General features: G+C 40.7%; 1 protein-coding gene across 3 annotated transcripts in view; it reads right to left on the reverse strand.

Annotated features, from left to right (window-relative positions):
* PDE1C (phosphodiesterase 1C) overlaps positions 1-22,251 on the reverse strand; it is a 293,394-nt gene that overhangs the window by 53,936 nt on the left and 217,207 nt on the right. For all 3 annotated transcript variants that reach the window (XM_049641659.1, XM_049641657.1, XM_049641658.1), the window contains exons 12-15: positions 17,757-17,838; positions 14,280-14,400; positions 12,473-12,648; positions 2,651-2,881 (exon numbers count right to left, since the gene is read on the reverse strand). In XM_049641659.1, coding sequence (XP_049497616.1) covers positions 2,651-2,881; positions 12,473-12,648; positions 14,280-14,400; positions 17,757-17,838 — 610 coding nt within the window. The remainder of the gene's footprint in view (positions 1-2,650; positions 2,882-12,472; positions 12,649-14,279; positions 14,401-17,756; positions 17,839-22,251) is intronic.

The following is a 22,251-nucleotide window of genomic DNA, read 5'->3' on the forward strand; positions in this document are numbered from 1 at the left end:
TATTACAATGACTATGTTGATTAAGGGAAAGCCATTTTTTTACCCACTTTCCTAAAAGACAAACAAATAGGGAAGAAATACATCTTGCCTCTCTCAGGAGCCCTTACATATTCCTCCTTTGGGAAGGAGAGACTCGTCTAGAAGGAGGAGTTTGAGAATGCAAAGCTCGGCCCAGCCACCCATTTCTCTGATTCCCAGCTCCCTTTGAGATGTGTTTTCCACAAAACATACACCTTTTCACCCACTCCAGAAGCAGCCTGCTGGGGTGCTAGGATGCTGGGGTGGTGGCGGGAGGCAGGGGTGGTGGTCCTAGTCCCGCCTGCTCTGCCAGTGTCTGGTTGGCTAAGCTCAGCTCAGGGCAGATGTGTGACGTAGCCCATGTGCTCAGCAGACCAAGGTCACATTTTCCAATTCAATTCTAGCTGCAGTAGAGCTAATATTTTGATCATGGACTTTTTGATTCTGGTATCTCTCTCTTAGTTGGTTCTGACCTCAGGAGTGGATGAGATGGGGTCTTTCGCACTGCCCTCTAAAACTCCAACAGGTATATCATAAATTCTTATAAAGCTGAACATATTTTCTGGACCATGATGCACCTGAATACAAAACAAATGAGCTATGAGCAGTCTCTAGAACCAGGCTGCTGAGAGTCTGGACAAGTGGATAAAGGCCTTCTCTACCTCCTATGGTGGTCATGAGGTTACCTGAGGGAATTTATGTAAAATTCTTGAAACGTGATATGAGATATCATCATTATCATATGTATTAAAATACTGTTTTCTGATTCTACATGTTATATATGTTCATTATAAAAATAACCGGAGAGCATCGTGCTAAGCACCTTCTATATATTTCTCATTTACTCAGGCTATGTAGCATACATAATACCTATAGTATGGCCCTACGAAGCAGGTAAGAGAATACATACATAAAGAGAGGACTTAACACAGCATGTGATGTAGGCGCACCTGGGTGGCTTAGTCGGTTAAGTGTCTGACTTTGGCTCAGGTCATAATTCCGTGGTTTGTGGGTTCAAGCCCCGTGCTGGGTTCTGTGCTGACAGCTCAGAGCCTGGAGCCTGCTTCAGATTCTATGTCTCTCTTTCTCTGCACCTCCCCTGCTCGTGCACATGCACACTCTCTGTCTCTCTCTTTCTCTCTCTCAAAAATAAATAAACATTAAAAAAAAAAATCCAGCATCTGGTGTATAGTCAATAAATCCTAGTTTGTTCTATTGCTGTAATTGTTTTTTGCTATCATTATCATTACTGGAAGCTCACAAGTGGTCCTTGCTGTGAGCAGATATTATTACACACATTTTACAGAGACAGGAGAAGGTTAAGTAACCTGGCCATGGCCACTTAGAAGTGGGAGGCACAGCTGTAACTTGAATCCAGGTCTGTCTGATTGCAAAACTACCTTGCCACAACCTGGCATTTGACAGCTCCAGAGACTCTGAACTTCCTGCTCTTCCCTGAAGAAGGTAACCAACTCCATGCCCTTGTGCCTTAGCTCATCTTGCTCCCTCTGTCTAAGAAGTCCCAGTCTCCCATCTGACCAGCAAACTTCAGCATTTAAAGCAAAGCTCAGGCATCACCACCTCCTGAAGTTTTCTGTGACATTTCTCCATTCCACAATCCCCAGATGCAACAAAGCTAATGTCTCTTTTTTGACATGATCCTTGGGCATTTTATCAGCCATGCTACTACTGTTACTAGCTCGGAATCACTTCTGAGGATGTTCATACCCCTATGAGATTGGGGACTTCCTATGGCTTTTCCATTTCTAAATTCTCAGTGCCAAGCACAGTGCTTCGCACATAGTTATTAACCAATAAATATCTGTTGCCTTAAATATTAAGAAATCATCAACAGTAAGTACAATCATCCAGATCATCCTGGTACTTTTCTGGTCTTAAAACCTAAAGTTCTGGGGCACCTGGGTGGCCCAGTCGGTTGAGCATCTGACTTCGGCTCAGGTCATGATCTTGGGGTTCACGAGTTCGAGCCCCACGTCAGGCTCTGTGCTGACAGCTCAGAACCTGGAGCCTGCTTTGGATTCTGTGTCTCTCTCTCTCTGCCCCTCCCTGATTCATGCGGTCTCTCTCTCAAAAATAAACATTAAAAAAAATTTTAAACCTAAAGCTCTGCATGCAGGAAACCCCTCAGTCCCAGGCAGGGTGGTCACCCTAATGTATATACTTACTCACCTACAGATGGCCAGACACATACTATAGGAACAGACCCTAGATAGACCAGGGCCCCAGCCCTGCCTACTAAAGGGATAGTACATATGGAAGACTGATTTTCCGGTCCACCCACCTGGGCAATAAGCCCTCAGGAACGTGCTGGGATTGTTAACAGGTATTTCCTCAGTGGATAGGCAGGCACTGGCCAGAGTCTCCAGAACAGCTGGGAAAGGCCTGGAAGGTATAAATCTCCCCAGAGAGAATGGCTCAAGCAAGCCTCTGGCTGCTTTTGATGGGATCCTAATGGGGTCCACAGCCCAGTGAGGTGTGATCAGCAGCAGCTGGAAGACCACAGAAGCCCCGTCCTGAGAGGCGTCTTCACGGGTGTGGCTGTTGGCCAGTTTCCATTCATCACGTCATCAGCACCCCGAAAAGAGCCTTTCACCGGTGAAACTGTACTCACCATTCTGTTGTTTTTCTCCTGAGGACTTCTCAGCTTTGGAATTTTTCCCACGAGGGTTGTCGCTTTTGTTTGTGCGAGTTCCATTGACTTGATTCTTAGCTTCCCCAGATGTCTTTTTCTCAGCTTTGCCAGCCGCGCCTTCTTCAGCCTGGCTTTTGGCTTCCATTTCCTTTTGCTTCTCCTCCGCGGCCAGGCGAGCTTTTTCCTCTGCTTCCTTCTTGGCCTTCTCCTCTGTACCCAGGGCAAGTTAGGAAAGGCACAGAAAAGATAAAAAGAGGTCACACTATTAAGGAAATTGCCTCTTTGAACAAAACCAAGCCTTTGCACTGAGTGTTTGGGGTATATTTTTGGTTAATTCACATCAGATTAGTGTGTATATTCAGGAAACCAATAAAATTGGTTCATGGTGATGTCATTTGTGAAATCAGTGGATTATAAGGGAGGGAAGGGAGAAAATAATAATAATAAGGATAATGATAATGAATAAATCAAGATTATAATTGGCAATTTCAATATTATCATCAGTGACTTCTCTTGAGTGTGTCCTCTATGCCAGGTATTATGCTAAGTGCTTTTCAAGGAATACTTCCTTACATTCTCAAAATACCTTTAAGCAGTAGCTATTATTACTAAAACCATATTTTATGGAAGTGAAGTCAAGGCTCAGGTACATTACAAAACTCTCCTGTGCCACTGTGAAAATTGGGAGTTTCATGCAGATCTGTTTAGGATCTGGAGTTTAAACATAAACAACTGATTACAAAACAGAAAGACAGGAAAAATAATTGCCACTAGAACAATACAGTTTCAGGTCACTGTTTGTGAATTTAAAAGTAGGATGAGGATGGTGGCTCAGTCGGTTGAGCGTCCGACTTAGGCTCAGGTTATGATCTCACAGCTCGTGAGTTCAAGCCCCACACCAGGCTCTGTGCTGACAGCTCAGAGCCTGGAGCCTGCTTCGGATTCTGTGTCTCCCTCTCTCTCTGCCCCTAACCTACTCGCATTCTGTCTCTGTCTCTCTCAAAAATAAATAAACATTTAAAAAAAATTTTTAAGTAGGAAGAGGATAATTAGGCCTTACAAAACACAGGTCTTCAAACTGTCCACAAGATTAGAGGTGGCCTTTAGTTTGGCCAGGTGTCCTGGTCTGTATCTTCCCCTTTAGTGACAGGATGTCAGCCGTATTTCCAATTCTGCTTACTATGAAAGGATCTGGCTCTGTGTTTCATCAAAAACATGACATAATTACATATGGTCAAGTATACATGAAAAGATAGATTGGTTCATTCAACTGATAGTTTATTGAATAGCTACAGTGTCAAGCACCATTTTAGGTGCTGGGAATGTAGCAGCACGTAAGAATTATGAAATAGAAAAGATCATAATTAAGTAAACAAGTCACTAAGATAATTTCAGGTGGTGAAAGGGTTTTATAAAAATGGTGAAGCAAAATAATATGATGGAACACAATAAACATAAAGGAGGGAGGTGGCATTGCATCAGGAGGTAAAGAAAGTGCAATTTGACCAGATTCTTTGTCATGAATTGCTGGCTGTGCAATAATTAGGGGAAATGGCATATAAGACAGAGGAATTTAAAAATGTCAAGGCCATGAGGTAGGAATGAGTGTAGAATGTTCAAGGGATATTGAGTTAGTCAGTATGGCTACCACAAGTTTAGAAGAGGTTAGTGACAGATGATGTGGTCAAATGGCCAAGGACATGCAGAATTGAGATCATGCGGGGGCCTTGGAGGCAATAAAGTGGCACTTGGTTGCAGAAAGTGACACACACCTAACAGAGACCAATCATCCCTTAGGGTAGAGGCTCACCCCGTTTAGCATTCAACTGACTCAAAAGGCTTTCCAGATTGTGCCATCCATTATAGAAAACATTATTTCATTTTTTAAATCTAGATGTGTTGTGTTAAAAATATCCTACACCTCATTATTATCAGGGGTCCTCTTGATTTCCCTTGGTTAGTGTTGGTCCTGAAAAAGCTAGCTTTCACAGACGACAAGTTTGTTTTTAATCTAATGGTCACCAGAGTGGTTGTTTCCCCTGTTTTACCTGGTTAAGAGCACAAAGCCCAAATCTGATCCAGGTTCACCTGTCATTGAACTGTATTGTATTTTGTGGATGTCGATGATCTCTGGCTTCACTTGGCTTCTCCCGCCGCTAGATTTGCCTGGCTTCAATGTCCTCCTTAATATATTATGAAGTTTTTATTACTCTTTTCATTGATTCATCTATCCACCTATCCAACTCAATGCCTTGGTGTCACCCCAGACAAATTAAATCGTATTCTGGAGGGAGAGGGGCAAGAATAGGATATTTTAAATGCTCTCCAGATGATTCTAACATGCAATCAGGATTGATGAGCACTCATTTAAATTTTAAATGTTTGCCATTCACTATTTCCTGACATTCTACTTCCCAAGAGGATGCATTTATACTTTACAATGAAAAGGCGAGGAAAGATTTCTTTACAAAATAACTTAATTATGCACATATAGAGTATGATATCTCTTCTGACTTCTACAGAAAAGTACAACTAAAGAGTAAGAAGATGCCCCTGCAGAAAATAGTGAAATGGCATTCTCAGTGGACTACAGGGTCACAGGAGGCCCCCTGGAATGTTCGCCCAGACTTCCTCTCACCCTCGCATAGTGCCCGAGAGACAGAAGTCAAATGTCATCTCCATCACTGAATTCGCAGCATCTGGCACATAGAAGACGCTCATGGAGTATTTGTTAACTAAGTGAAAATGCACACAATGGGTATGATTTGCCCAATCTGCCAATGAACCTGACTTGTACATATTCCATCTGTAATCTAGACCTGTGTAAAATACAGAAAGCATACAAACTCTAAAGTCCTATCTTGAAAGAGTTAGCCATTTGACAAATGTTGGTTTCCTTAACCACTAAATACAGGTGAGTAAAAAAAGATGACTGTACTTACTATATAGAGAGGAAAAGTGAGGGGGAGGGGAATTCACTCACATTCAGGTAGCAGGTTAAATAGTTTATGGTCCCCTCACAGAATCCCCACTGAATCTGTGGCAAACTTTCAACATTCAAAATATCCACAAGTCAAAAGCAACTGATAAAAACTGAAGGTGTTAAATTCTGGTTTGCTACAGAAGAGCATAAAATATGTGAGCAAGAAAAATTTATTTGACAACTGAGTCAGAACAATTTTCTATGGAAATCTAGCAGGGAAAAATAAAAACGGGGAGAAGGTCCATTTCAGAAACAAATCCATGTTTGCTCAACTACAGCTGAAAGCGGTCAATTAATGTTTGAATTAATGAATGGCAGCTCTTATGACATTACAATCAGATCCCAGGCAGCCCGCCCTACTATATGACTCCTGTCCCTGTGGCGACTGTGTTCCAGCACGTGGCTTTGCCATGTTCTTCCACTTCACTACTCTACTCCCATCTCTCAATGATTCTGTGAAATAACTGAAATTAGTGTGATCAGCTATCAGCACCCAGCGATACTACTCAAAATAAGTAGACAAAAACAAGCAAACATATAACTAAGAAAAAAATCAGCAGAAGGTATGTTTGTGCCACTGCAAACAGATTCTCATATATTTTCAGACATACAAGATACATAAGCCTTTCCTACAAAGAGAAAAAGTAGACTAGCGCACAATTAATTTGTGCTATAAGGTTCCAACGATAATATATATAGATTTAACTTGTCAGGTGTTAGATTTAGCATCCATGGCACTCATAGGCTTCTAGACTAGTAGGAAGCAAATGCCATAGTTCAACTGCATTTCCTTTTGCTTCCCATTTCAGGATATCTGTGGGGATTTGACTCATTATGAAAATGGCCCAAACCAGCAGCTAATGAGTAAAGGTAGAGCAAAGCAGAGCAGGGCCCTCATGATCCACAAATCTTGCTTCTCCTTAGAGCTGGTCCTATCCCACGCTGCATGCTATGCATTCTGGGAGAACTACATTGATTTCATTTCATCTCCCTTTCTGAATAATGGTTTGTAGTCTCTTGGTTAAAAATGGTATTGCAGTAGTTATCCCTTGGTAAAATTTTCTGAATTGCCTTCTTAAACTACCTACAGAGAGAGAGAGAGAAAAGGAAACTGAAAAACAACCAAAATACTATATGAATTTTGAATAGTTAACTCTTAGTTGTACACAAAAACAACAGAAAAATATCTCCAGCTATCTAAGGACCCAGAAGGTGTGCACACAGGATCTTTCTAAAAACTGAAGCCAAATGCTCTGGTTTCTCTTCAGATCGCATAAATCTTTCACCTTTTAAAAACTGAAGCCAAAAAGTGCTCCAACTGATAGAAAAATTCAACTAATATTAGAAACTTAAGAATAGGGAAATATATTAATGATGTGCAATAAAACTAGTAAATCTTAGCGTTCAATGGAAATAATTGTTTAATACATATAAAACTTGATGCAAATATTACAAATAATATTAAAGGTTAAGTTAATTATAAAATAATAATCTACTAATAATCACCTAGATTAAAAGTCTCATAGTATTTCAACAAAAACAGTGATTATGTAGGAAATAAATAAAAATTCCATAAATCAGCATTTGCAAAGGAGTGTCATTATATACAATTACTTAATTTAATTTTTTAAAATGTTTTATTAATTTCTGAGAGAGAGAGACAGAGTGCAAGCAGGGGAGGGGCAGAGAAAGAGGGAGACCCAGAATCTGAAGCAGGCTCCAGGCTCTGAGCTGTCAGCACAGATTCCGATGAGGAGCTTGAACCCACGAACCATGAGATCATGACCTGAGCCGAAGTTGGACGCTTTAACAGAGTAAGCCACCCAAGCTCAGCCATACCATTTCCTATTTACATTGATACACATAGGTCAATAAAAATGTAAAGGAAATCTCTGGTAAAATAAAAATAGGATATATTTTAAAAGACCATTTATAAAGTTAGCTGCGGGGTAGGGAGATGGATTAAATAGATAAAGGGGATTAAAAGATACAAAGTCCAGTTACAAATAAATAAGTCATGGAGATAAAAGCTAGAGCACAGGAAATATAGTCCTACTGAAAATATTGTAGTAATGTTATATGTTCAGAGATCGTGACTATACTTATCAGGGAAAAAAAGAACATAAAATTAAAAGGCATAGGACAAACTAGTGCAGGGCAGAAGTTGCAAGATACTTTGTCAACTGATGAATTACCATCCTTAACATATAAAGAGTTAATATGAATCAACAGTAAAAATATAAACATTTTAATGGAAAAATGAAGGGGGGATATAGGGAAATATTTCCCACTTCTATTGGGAGATAATATTAGTTGAAAAAAATTGCCAGAGAGAAATTTGATAATATATATCAAGAGCCTTACAGTTTTTCATCTACTTTGACAGAGGAAATTTCACACCTAGAAATTTATCCTAGATAAATAATCATACGTAGGCTCAAAGACTTTTGAACTTGCATGTTTTTAACACTGTGATATGCAATAATGAAGAATTGGAAACCAAAATGTGCAGAAATGGAGGAATGATTAAACTATGGTATCACATACAATGCAGACATTTAAATCATACTTTCCAAGAATACTAGTATGAAGATAAAGTGCTCAAAATAGAAATAGTAAAGTGAGGGGCACCTGGGTAGCTCAGTGAGGTAAGCATCCAGCTCTTGGTTTTGGCTTAGGTTACGATCTCGCAGTTCCATGAATTTGAGTCCCACGTCAGGCTCTGCACTGATAGCACGGAGCCTGCTTGGGATTTTCTCTCTCCCTCTCTTTCTCCCCCTCCCCCACTCACACTATCTCTGTCTCTCCCAAAATAAATAAATAAACTTAAAAAAAATGTTTAAAAATGAAATAGTTAAATGAAATACAATGTATGGGGAAAATTTTTACTTATATATATGCATGATAAATAAAATTAAAAAGAATTACATTGGGGGCACCTGGATGGTTCAGTTGGTTGAGGGTCCGACTTCAGCCCAGGTCATGATCTCACGGTTCATGAGATCTAACCCCATGTAGAGGGCTCTGTGCTGACAGCTCAGAACCTGGAGCCTGCTTCTGATTCCGTGTCTTGCTCTCTCTGCCCCTGCCCTGCTTGCACTCATTTGCTCTCCCTCTCTCTCTCTCTCTCTCTCAAAAATAAAAATAAGCATTAAAAAATAAAAATAAACCAGCAATAGCACAGCTAGGAATTTACCCAAGGGATACAGGAGTGCTGATGCATAGGGGCACTTGTACCCCAATGTTTATAGTAACACTTTCAACAATAGCCAAATTATGGACAGAACCTAAATGTCCATCAACTGATGAATGGATAAAGAAGTTGTGGTTTATACATACAATGGAATACTACTTGGCAATGAGAAAGAATGAAATCTGGCCTTTTGTAGCAATGTGGATGGAACTGGAGAGTGTTATGCTAAGTGAAATAAGTCCTACAGAGAAAGACAGATACCATACGTTTTCACTCTTATGCGGATCCTGAGAAACTTAAAAGAAGACCATGGGGGAGGGGAAGGAAAAAAAAGTTAGAGAGGGAGAGAGCCAAACAATAAGAGACTCTTAAAACTGAGAATAAACTGAGGGTTGATGGGGGGGGGGGGTAGGTGATGGGCATTGAGGAGAGCACCTGTTGGGATGAACACTGGGTGTTGTATGGAAACCAATTTGACAATAAATTTCATACAAAAAAAAAGAAAAGAGAAGAAAAAGAAAAGAAAAAAAGAATACATCAGAATTTCACTAATAGCTATGTCTGGTTGGAGAGGTTTGAAGTGATTTTTATTTTCTTCTTTATATATCTTACTTATATGTCAGCACTGTAACCTAAACACAAATTATTCTTACACCAGAAAAAAATGTTTAAAAAGTATTAAATACTAAACAAAAATTGATCAATATTGAGCCTGGGTGGCTCAGTCGGTTAAGCATCGACTTCGGCTGAGGTCAGGATCTCATGGTTTGTGAGTTCAAGCCCTGCGTCAGGCTCTGTGCTGACAGCTCAGAGCCTGGAGTCTACTTCAGATTCTGTGTCTCCCTCTCTCTCTGCCCTTCCCCATTTGCCCTCTGTCTTTCTCTGTCTCTCTCTCTCTCTCTCAAAAACAAACATTAAAAAAAATTTTCAATTGATCAATATCGATCAGACTTGCAAATTGTTATAGCTACACATCTTTGTTTGGGAACAATAATTTTCAGCCCTGAGAGCTGTTAAGAAATATTGGTTTAATCTTTTCTAACAACTATGGGTTCTGGTCTAGCTCGCTTTGTAAATCAAGTTGGTCAGTAAAACCAAGACTTTAGATCCCATTCTAATCCATTTAATAACAACATAGGTTCAAGTGCTCCATACAGGTCAGGCTTTCTTGAAATCACGGTTTTCTGATAGAAAAGAACAATAGGCAAAACAGCCTGGGATAATCTGGTACAAACTGATCACCAGAGGGAAAAGAGATGCAAACTGAATTTCTTAACACCAGTGAACTAGTCAACAGCATTACCAGGAAGCTGAAAATGTAATAAAGTATTAGATATAGGTTAGTATTTTTACCACCGTCTTCATAACTCTGCATTCAAACCTCTAACTTTCTTTTCCAATTTTTTAAAGTAACAGCTATGAGTTATCAGGCACTAACCACACACAGGCTCTGTTCTCAGTGCTTTTCATATATTATTTCTGTTCTTTGCATCAGCTCTGTGATGTGTATTATCATCCCCAGAAGGTAATTTTCTCAAGAAATATACATGAATCTGCCAAAGAGCACAGTGCAAATAGGGATTCAATTCTCCATTTCCCCACTAACTGAAATTTGCTTTGATATTCAAACTATTCTCCCACAAAACATACATAATCCAGGCTTTGTGCCTGTGTCCACTCCCTCCTTGTTCCCCATTTTTAAATATAGCACCTCCTTCAGGACTCAACCTCAAGCATCCTTGAAGTCCTGGCTACAGGATGCCTTCCCAAATACCCAAATAAGCAGGTTTAGGGAAACGTCCCTTTATGCTTCCAAAATAGCTTAACCATATCTCCATCAGCATACCTAACATTTTGTAATTATCCGCTTTTATTTATCTGTCATTCTTAAAGGGCCAGTTTTCTCCTGGAAAAGAAACTAACGCTCCCCCAGGTCATTAGTTTCAGAAGGTAACTTAAGGATGCCAGATAACTGCAAACAAATTATTCTGAAGTACCTCTTTAGACTGTGTGTTGTCAGGAATTGGATTTTCAAACGTAATGAGTGTAATTGATTACAAGAGAGTGCTTCTTTTGAGATGGGGTAGTAGCTGCCACTGCTGTTTGCAATGCCTGCCAACAGGGAGAATTTAAATGTTTAAAGCATCTGAATACACTGTGAGAGGCTACCCTTAAAGTACGGAAGAGGAGTTGGCTCCGTAGCTCAGGGTGCGACATCTGTCCTGAAATGATAAGGGCCCAATTATGCCTTAACAGCACCATAAACATAAATATAAATATAAACCCTCTGCCCCACATGAAATGAGCAGCCACTTGGACAGGATTCTGTGGACAAGCCACAGTGGCTGGCATCTGATTAACTCCAGCAGTGAGGTCTCTTCTCTCCCACACCGGAAACACCCCCTGAAGTACGAGGGGCCAACAGGGCCAGAACGTGTTGCGCCCAGCCACTCCCGCACTTCTTCCAACGTGTTGTGCGGGCACTGGTGGATGAAAGGGTCAGTGCTGTGTTTGAGGATAGAACTCTCTTTCCTTGTTATGAGGATCAGGCGACAGGGGCCAGTGAGTGCTGGTGACAAGTGCAAATCCTTCAGTGAACTTCCATTCTTTCTTTGAAAGAAACTCTGTGGTAATGCCTCCTGCCCTCAAGAGACTGTGAGCTTTGAGGATGAGGATGTCTGTTATTCACCTCTGCACTCCTGGCACAGAACACAGAGCCTGGCACATAGTAGGGATTCATTCAGTAGATGTTAACAAGCACTGACTATTATTGAAGGCTCACCTCCACAAATCCTACTGGGATCAGCCCCCTCACCGAGCTCCTCGCTGAGCTCCCAAGAGCCAACTATGTTTTTGTGCCTCCCTGGAATCAGGCACCACAGCATCACGCCCTTATCTCAGGTATGTGTTCCTCCCTAGACTACAAGATGAGCATGTAGTATGTATGGACCATGTAGTATGTGTTCAATAAACACAAATACATGTATGAGCAAATGGGTTTCAGCTTTCAAGAAGCGCACAGATTTCAGTCTTTTTTATTTACAGTACCAAGAGTCATGATGTTTCTGATATGAATTTTGACGTTGGCCTCAATGAATTTTACCTACAAGTTACCTTCATCTCAGAAGATCAGTCTGAGTTATGACTGAAAAGAAGTTGAGAACATGAAAGGAAGATAAAAACGTATGCAAGGATATTAAAGCTCTCTCTGTCCTAACGTAATGGCAGGGGTGGCTATTGGCCAGGCTTTACTTAGAGGAAGGAAGAAATTAAGGCCTCACAAGTGTGTCACATGACACGAAATGAGAATGAAAGTAGTCTAGCAAAAACCAAGAAATAACAACACCCATCCTCTGTAGAATCTTTATACCAAAAAGAGGAATTTAGTCATATAGCACAAAGGTCATGCTGAAATGGGGACTCGGTGGGCTGCCTCGTTCTGTCATGTGCTGAGCATTACGTACAATGAACAGCAAAAGACGGTAGAGCCTAACATTCCGCCATTTGGATAAACAGCCTGAGATTGTGCTTCATTTGCAATACCTAGAAATCAGGGTTGGCAATGCCTTGTTTTTTTAAGTGGATTTGGACAGATCTCCAGGAAGGTTCCCCAGTAGCATGTTACCTTTGGGCACCTTGGCCCTCCATCTCTCCCGATTGATGTGCACCACCTCAGTCCACGTGGCTTTAAAACTCTTATAGTCAACGGGGATGACAGAACTGTTGACGGGCGCACTTCCTTCTGAGCCAGTGCTCTTGACACCCGATCGCTTCGCATCTGCCGAACTGATGCTGTTCAAACTGGAGATCAAAAAGTCATACCCAAGAGGACGGTTAGTGTTTGAAAAACATATCCCAGTGAACAAGCCCAACAAAGGAGTGAGCAATGCTCCTCAAGTTATTGGGGTGCAATTCCTCTTTCCATATGTGAGAGATGGGAAATTCTGTATTCTCAGCAGGAGAAAAAGATCAAGATTTCAGCTTCTTGAGTATCCATATCCCCTGTATTTCTTCTCTGTTGATTGGTATCTTCTTATTCAATATGACTAGAATTCCCTCATATGAATCTTCTGGCTTCAACTCTCCAAAGTTAACTAATTTGAAATCCGGCTCCTACTTAGTTCCACAGTGCACCCACCTGCTTCTACACTGACCACTTTTCCAAGTTACCCAGTCACTTGTTCCTCTTTCTCTCCAGGTCCACCTCCCCCTGTACTTGAGTGCCTCTGACCCCAGGATCCCCAAGGCCAGAGTAAGATGATTTCCTTGTATCCTCGGGGGAAGCTGAAAAGGTACAGACACCTTAGAGATTGTGGGAAATGAGACATGCAAAAGACATTTTTTAAAATGAATATTACTTCAAGCTTGAAACACGGGCATTTTTGCAAACATAGAAAGTGTAGCCTCCTGGGAAACTTTAAGGTATTATACACTTCCAGGTGGCTTGCGCAGTGACTGACACAAATGCGCACCCGCTGACAACCTTGGCTGACTAGACCAGCAGGATACGTTTCAGCCCAGTCCCGTGGGGCAGTGGGGAGAAGGCTTCCATCCTCCTTGTTAGCAGCCGTCACTGGGTTCATTCACCTTGAGTGTTCGGGATCCCACTGTCCTAATATTCCTCTTACCTTCTCTCCTTCTTGCTCTTTTCTTATTTTTCTCATTAGTTCCATTTCCCCCCTTTCTCATTTATGACAAAGCCCCAGGTTTTACATGGACAAGCAGGGGAGGGGCAGGAATACTAGCCATGGTGCAAGCATTTCCTCTGTGCTTGATCCTGTTATAAGGGCTTTATGTAGACTGAATAACTCACTTCGTCTTTCCCCCAGCCTAAGAGTATTACAACCTACATGGGAAATCAAGAAAACTCGCCTGAGATGACACAGGTACAATGTAATGGGATTGGGATGTTTAACCTGGACTCTGACTCCAGAACCTGCCACTAATCTATGCTCAATATAATGAAACCGTGTCAGAGGGTGGCTTAAAACTTGCAGGTTTTTTTCCTTCCTCCACTTCATTCCCTTCCTGAACCTAGAAATGAAAGTGAGTTTCATTTCTTGGGATGACTCTGATCAGCGGGACTGTCTTTTTGGAGTATGGGAAGCAAGGACTGTCTGGGCTCAGGCAATCAAAGTGCCAGGGTGGATGTTGCCACGAGCAAAAGCACCGAAAGAGAGAATGTGGTAGGAAACCTGTACTGGGAATGCTCCGGTCACGGTGTGGACCTTGGTCATTCCCTTCCCGGCCAGCCTGGAGAGTACAGACAGTACAGCTTCAACTCCTCTGAGAAAAAGAAAGAGGCAGACATCTCTCTTACAAGAGAGGGAGGGCAAACCTCATTATGAAAAACCCCCATCGCTCCCAAAGGAGTGACTCTGTCCTTGTGGAGAGACCGACCTGACCCTCACCCTTCAAGCTTCTGCACTGACCTTGAACGCCTCTGTCCTGTCCCGCCAGTTTGGGAGGTTTCATCAATTAAAGGACTCACGATCTTTTCGGTCATGTCCGTGAGCACAGTAAAGGTGGGTTCCACGATGAAATCAATAAAACCTGAAGAGAGACAGCAACGCTTCAGAGGAACTACACATAAACTGGTCCCTTCCATATTTCCCTATGGAAACTGATGAACCTTCTCTTTTTTTTAAACTTCATCTGCAGAGGAGCTCCAGATCAGATCAGGAGAGAGAAGGTTGGTCTTATTCATTTAACATATTCCTGGAGTTGAATATCATGAGTGAGTTCCATCTCTCCTATGTAACTTCCCATGACTTTTTAGTAGATGGTGCAATAAAGTGCTTAAGAAACTCATATCCAACCTCCACTGTGTCATAGATCTGTGGTTGGTGCTGCATAAAAGATGAAGATGTAGAACACAATCTGCCTACCCTCAAGGAGTTTACGGGAGACATGACCTGAGCACAAAAATGGCCCTGAGGGGATATGGAAAGGGCCCAAGGGGAAGCCCAAATAAGGCCTCTGGGAAGGTAAGGAAGGAAGGATATTTTCCCTCTCACGAGAGGTCTGTGAATAGCTTTAGGGGAGTTGTGTGTTTGAGCTGAGACCTAAGGCTCTTCACTTTAGGTGGAAGGAGTGGAATAAGCAAAGTGACAAGGATAGGAAAAAGGCAGGATGTGTCTGAGGAATGACTGAGGCTTAAAGACTTTTTTGGAGTTGGAAAGGGGAATCTTGGGAAGGCAGGTAGTCACCTGCTCAGGGCAGGAGGCTCCTGAGGGTGGAGCTAAGGAGCTGAGACTTAGATGGGTACTGTACGCTCCTTGACGTGTTTGGGCACCATCACAGTTAAGATTTTTTTAAATGTTCTTTGGGAAAGTTAATTTGGCAAGAGGGATGGGAAGGGAGAGAGCAGGAGGGGCTGAGGCTGAGAAAATCATTTTAGAAGCTGTCGAGATAGCCCAAAGGAAGGGAAGGGAGGGGAGACCCAGTGTCATTCATCATAAGGCAGATGTGTGATGGAGGCACAGGTCCACGTGCTGCAGTAGTGGTGCTGTCTCCAAGGAGATCTCCCACAGCAGAGCAGAGAACACAGGGATGATGGCGGGGGGACAAAACGTGACTGGGGAAAAAAATGATGGGCTCAGACTTAGATGTGCTGACTATTAGGTGCAGGGGACACATCCAGATGGCAGAGGGCAAACAGAATTGGGAGAAACTGGGCTGGAAACTGGGAGGGGGGTCAGATCTGGAACTGTACCTTAGAGATATGGCCATGTTGGAGAGACAGTTGATGTTAGGCTGGAGTCACTGTGTCAATGGCTCAAAAATACCCAAGTGTTCTGTGACATGTTAGGAGAAACTATATGACCTGAAACTATTGGTCGCCATCCCTTAATGCAGCCATGTGAAAGTTAGAAGGAAATGAAATACCAATCCAAGGAAATACAGTGTTTGGTACAAATGCTTATTTGGTTTTCATAATGACTGAAGTGCAGGTGATCTTGGCATTTAATGTCCAGCAATGAAGGATGCTGAAAACTGTATAATGCAATTGACCAAACAAGGATTGCCCCAAATGCCCATAGTATCCTGATAAGGAAACACTGATGGCCAAATTTGTGTTATAGTTAATTGAGGTATACTTTTACAATTTTAGTTTAAGCTGAAGCTTAAGTGTTTCATGATACTATTTCACCTTTTTGCTTTCTTACAAGTTAAACTCAGTATGTCCAAACCAGAACTAACTCATCAGCTTTCCCTCCAACCCTCATAAATGGGACCATGGTCCAACCACTTAATCTGGATTGCTGCCTTTACCTTAGGTTTGCATCCAGCTGAATCCTTAATATGTTATATGCCACCTTTCTCCTGGAGAGTCTATGTGCTTCCTCAATTCTCACACTCATCATCTCTTCCCTGTAAGCCTGCAGAAGGCACCCAGCTGATTCCCTCGCCTCTAGTCTTACTCAAAACCCTCCAAGCTACCGATAGAGAAATCTTGCTATAACAGTGGTTGACAAGCTTTTTCGGTAAAGGGCCAAATAGTAAATATTTTAGGTTCTACGGGCCAAATCTAGGACAGCTACATAACTCTCACACTGTAGTGCAAAGGTAGCCATAGACAGTACTCAAATATCGCACTTAGCTGTCTTATAATGGAATTATTTACTGCACTGAGTGGTAGGCCATATATGGCCCACAGCTACAGTTTGCTGACTCTCATTCTAAAGCATCCATTTATATGTTTTTAAATCTTACTTAAAACTCTTTGGATACGCCCTGATTTTCTCTCCATACACGGCCCTCACTTCATCGTACACTCTGCCCACTACTCCAACCATATGGAATTATTTGTAATTCCTTGACCATACTAGGCTGTTTTAAATTTCCCTGCTTTGTATATGCTAATCCCTTGTTTGGAATGCCCTTCCATGTATGTGCCTGTTAGACACCTCTCACCTACACCATTTGCCTACACTGCCTACTTCTTTCTTAATCCCCAACTCAAACATTACCCTTCAACAAATCTTTCTGAGTCTAACGGTCCACAGACACTATTCTGTGCCTGAATGTACCACATAGAAAACTCAATCTTAGCACTGTAACACTCAAACAGACACTGTTTTCCTAAAGTCTTGCCTACCACCCAATACTGGCTCAATGTCTTTGGGAGCAGATAGCATTTATAATTTGTATTTGTTTTTTATACCATCTAGTACAGTGTCCAGCAGTGCCCCATGCCTAATAGAAACTCAATACAATAGTATGAAAACAATTATGAAAAATAGTATTCAAAACACAAGTAGAAAAAAATCAGTAAATCCTTGTTGAATTTATTTTTTGAATAATTTCAGACTCTTCCAAGGTGGAGATCACTGATGATATTTGATTAATGTGTGATACTGGGACCCTCATATCTAAGGATTTTTGTAATTCACATATATTATGGTTATTAGCAGTACAAGATTATCTTTATTTAAAAAAAGGTGCTAAAAAGTTTTTAAAAAGCAGGAAACATTTAAAATGAGCCATTCCTGGAATTAAGGTCATCCAGGAAATAGGACTGTCCTGGAAACAGGGCCAAAGGAAGCATCACTGGGGAGACATGACAGGGAGACTTCCAGTGTTGCATGCAGAATGGAGAGGTTGAAATACAATGGGCTTCCTGTCACTGATTCTTACCATGTTGGAAAGTTGAGGCCCTTTCTGCTCTTAGTGGGGACTGATAGACACAGCAGAGCACCACTGTCTAATCTTCCTACGAACCAGCGACATTCCAGGGACAAGGATGGGGAGAGGGGCTCTAACAACCCAATCAGCCAAAGCCATAAGCATGGCACAGCAGAATGGAGCCAGATTCCCAGCCAAAGTATCACTGGGAGCATCTGTGCTTACTTCCAGGCAACCCCAGTCCGTTTTTCCTTTCCATCCAAAGGGCTGTCAACACGTACCCACTTGCGACTGAGCAACCATCGTTGACTTTCTGTCGCACAGAGGAGAAAAAGGCAGCCCCAGCTCTGCTTCTCTGTCACCCTGGAAAAATAGGAGGTCACAGTAAATTAAGATCAGTAGGTGGAGTTGCCCAGATTTTATTTAGCAACTTCAACTGCCACAAAGGCCACTGGTCTTTATTATAATTATTACAATTACATTATGTAATAAGTCCTTCTGGGGCCTGATCCTGTGCATAAAAGACACCAAGAGGCTGAAACCCTCTGGGGTCCAATCATTCCATCCAACTGCAAAGGCACATGCTGTTGTACAGAAAGCCTCATCGGGCGGCAGTTGGTGCCCGAGGAAAGAAAAGCCAAAGAGTTCTGTGGCCTAGAGCTAAAACTGCAGCCAGAATTCCTGTGTGTTCTCAAGTTTTCGTCGATCTGTGTGGCCTTTCTTGAGCCAGTGAACCTCTTCCTCCCACCCCTGCCAAGACACAAATTCAAACCAGACTGATCGGATTTATTCTGCTAGTGTTGCTACCTAAAGCCACATACCTGAGGTAAGTGCTCTGGGGTCTTAAGCACAGGGCTCAGTCCATAATGAACAGTGGACCAAAAAATGAAACAGAGTAAATACTTGCTTGTGTTTACCAAGTTAGACAATAATAATTTTCTGACCAATATATTCTCAATCTCACTAAAAAACCATCACTATAATAAGCGAGTACTATCGAGAGTCTAAATAATGAGGGAGATGATTTTTTAAAACCTGAACCAGGGGCGCCTGGGTGGCTCAGTTGGTTAAGCGTCCAATTTTGGCTCAGGTCATGATCTCACAGCTCATGGGTTCTGGCCCTGCATCGGGCTCTGTGCTGATAGTTCAGAGCCTGGAGCCTGCTTCGAATTCCCTGTCTCTATCTCTCTCTGCCCCTCCCCTGCTCACGCTCTCTCTCTCTCTCTCTCTCTCTCTCTCTCTCTCAAAAGCAAATAAACAATAATAAAAAAAATTAAAACCCGTGTGACTTTAGTCACACACCTAGAGGAAAGGAAAAATATGACAGCTTTCTTATAGTAGTGAAGGTGTGCTGATTCATTTTACAAGGCTAGAATTTGCTCAGGTTAATGGCTACTGATTTGGGCTTGAATCTGGCCTTTCTCCCTCTAGCTGTGTGATCACAGGAAGTTGACTTTCCTTCTCTACATTTCAGTCTTATGTTCTATAAAGTATGGATAATAATACTTATCTCATCAGGTTATGATGAGGATTAAATAATGAGAAAATATATGTAAATAAATAAAAAACTATTATTGTTTTCTAATAGATATCTCTAATATTTAAGTCAATATTTGAGGAACATTTAGTGAATTTATTATCTCAAATACACTCTGATTATAATACATACTACCAATACATTAATAGTAAGTGAAAAGTAACAACGTCATTCAAAAACTAGGCCAAGTTCAAAAACTAAATACTTTTTCTTTCTAAGGCATGTTATCGAAGAGAAAGGATGCTGGTTCACACACACAAAAGGAAAGGAAGGAAAAGGAATGGGTGTCTGAGGAAGCTGAATGGTGGGGTCACAATAGGTGCTGGGGACATCCAAGGGTCTCAGGAACAGTCCTGAAGTGGCTCAGTTCCTTCTGCACCCTTTCCTGGATAGACACCCCATGGGACACAATGGCTCCTCTGTTTCTGAGTATTCCTTGGCATGATAAAAATAATTTACCCCTGAGCTATTTCTTCTTGGGTAGTATAAAAAGAAGGAAGAGGATTTATGACATAAACTGTTGTGGTGTAGATGGTTCTGTGGGATATCTCAGCTTAAACAAGTAAAACCCACTCTTATTCCCTATGAAGCAGGGATACAAGTTGGTTTTTTGGTACATTTTAATGGGGGTGGTTTAGAAGAAGAGGTGGGAAACACTAACCACTTGACTATTAAGATGTAAGCATTAGTTTGGATTTTATTACTGAAAAAGTACAAGCTATAAAACAACTTCTTATCCCATGGACTTGTCTGTACCCACATCTATACATCACATACATCTTTTGGATTTAATTGAGCTGAGTAGGCTCAACGATTAAAACCCTATTTTAAAATAGTGGTCATTGAATTCCCTTTGGATGACAGGTACATTTATGAATTGGAAAAAAAGTAATTTGCAGAAAGTAATGTGGAAAGGTGTACTTCTGGTGAATTCAACTTGATTGAAACAATATTATATGGTTCTATAACTACTGGCCCATGTGGAATTATTCAAACACTTTCCTTTTTACTGAAGACATCAATATTTTTTAAGAAGGGCAAAAGCCTCAGTACAAAGGATAGTTTTGTAACTAACGGAAAAGAAAAACAGACCATTGCATAAAGGAAGATTGCATACGAAGCTGCACAAACAAGAGTTTTTCTCGATGGAAACACAGTAAGGGGCATAGAGGTCAGGAGTGTAAAAAGCAGGCCACACAAATACCCCTGATCAAAGAGTTAATGAAGGTTTAAAAGAAAAGTGATAGACATGGAAGAGAAACCAGAGAGAGACAACATATGAATAACTGCTTTCCTTAAAAAAGAGAAATAAATAAATGGAAAAGGAAAGCATTCAAAGATTTAATCAATGTAACCTGAATCTATAGAGGAAAAGAACAGACCAGGTCCCGAGAAAAGCTATTACAGAACAATCATTATTGAAATATATCCCAGTTCTGTCAGTGGGCTTCAAAGGTAAAGAAATGATCCTTTAGGGCACATAAGCAAAAAGATACATCACCTAGACATGAAAATAATTACAGCAGGGCCTCCAACCCCTCCATAGCAATATGCACAGGTAGAACATATTTGAGTGAAATCTAAAAAAGTCTTCAGGGAAGGAAAGCTTGATTCCACCCCTGGCCCACCACCCACCAAGAAAAAAAAAAAAAAGGCAAGCAAACTATGGCCCAAATATAATAGCAGTAGAAGAACTGGCAAGTACACAAAAATGTGTTGCATTCGTTCTTCTAAAAGAAACCACTTGAAGAACAACTTTGGCCAACCGATGGAAGATCAACCAGAGCTGAAGTACCAGCAGTGAGTAGAACCAAGACAAAAACAAACTAGAAAATTATGTTTTTGCCAGATATGTTTTCTACCTTTCCAAGTCGTATTGTTTAAGGTTTATCTTTTGTAAACAGCATGTCGTACATGCCAGAGAATGCTCATTTAAAAACTCAGGACAATTTAGAAATATGATAGCCAACAACTAGCAATAAGGAGTTAATTATGTTATGAAAAAAAATGGGGAATGGTATTGGAAGGTAATGAATAAACACTGGTTTTCTTATCTGTTGCAGATGGGGATAAGAATATATCATTTAAACTTGATACATAAAAAAAATAACTAAATTTAAATAATAAAAGACAGACTACAATAATTAAACCAGTTAATAAAGCCAGCTAAAAACAGGTGCTAGGGAAGAGGTGAGAGGAATAGAAGTTTACTAATTTTTATAACAAGGAAGCAATAGATACTATCGAAATAAATAGAGAATGTAAAATTTTTTATTATCAAGTTAGCCACTGGAAAAACTGAAAATATAATATAAAACTTCCAAGTCATCAGAAGAAGTAAATACATAACAAAGCAGACAGCATAGCCAATACAGTGAACTATTTAAGAAGAAACCATAAAAACAGAAAGCATAATGTAAAATGTCATGGCACCTAAGATCAAGTATTTCTGTCATTTCAATGGATGTTAATATAGCTGATTTCAAATAATAAAAGAAAAGAATCTTAGATCGCCTCATAAAAAAACTTCAACTATGTACAGTGTTTATTTATTTTTAATGTTTATTTTTCAGAGAGACAGAGAGAGAGATGGAGTGTGAGCTGGAGAGAAGCAGAGGGAGAGAGACACAAAATTTGAAGCAGGCTCCCGGGTCTAAGCTGTCGAACCCACAAACTGCGAGATCATGACCTGAGCCGAAGTCGGACACTTAACCAACTGAGCCAACCCAGAAGCCCCTATATACAGTGTTTAAAAGGCACACCCAAACCAAAGTGTTTCTGAAAGGTGAAACATAAAAATCTATGCAAATACAGGGGTCATATTCTTAAAATGAGTCAAATTTGAATTCTAGGTAAAAGCATTAGATGAGCTACAGAGGCAGGCTTTATAATGATAAGGGGTACAGTAAATTATGATGGCCTAATAGTTATTAATATCCAAGAACCAAGTAACATAGAATCAAACTTCATACTACATAGAAAAAAAAAATAGAAACACTTGTCATCCTACAAAAGATCAAAAAAATTTTAATGATATATAAAATACCTAAATGACATAATTGATAAGGTAGGTGTGTACAGTATTCTTTGAATTTTATATCCTGCAAGAAGAAAATAAATATATTTTTCAAGAGCAGTGAATACTCACAACACTGATTATACAGTAGGTGACAAATGATTCACAATAAAATCCAAACAATGAAAAATTTCTGTGATTTAATTTCAATAACCCACAAATA

The sequence above is a fragment of the Panthera uncia genome, chromosome A2, assembly GCF_023721935.1.
Source record: "Panthera uncia isolate 11264 chromosome A2, Puncia_PCG_1.0, whole genome shotgun sequence".
NCBI classification, from domain to species: Eukaryota; Metazoa; Chordata; class Mammalia; order Carnivora; family Felidae; genus Panthera; species Panthera uncia.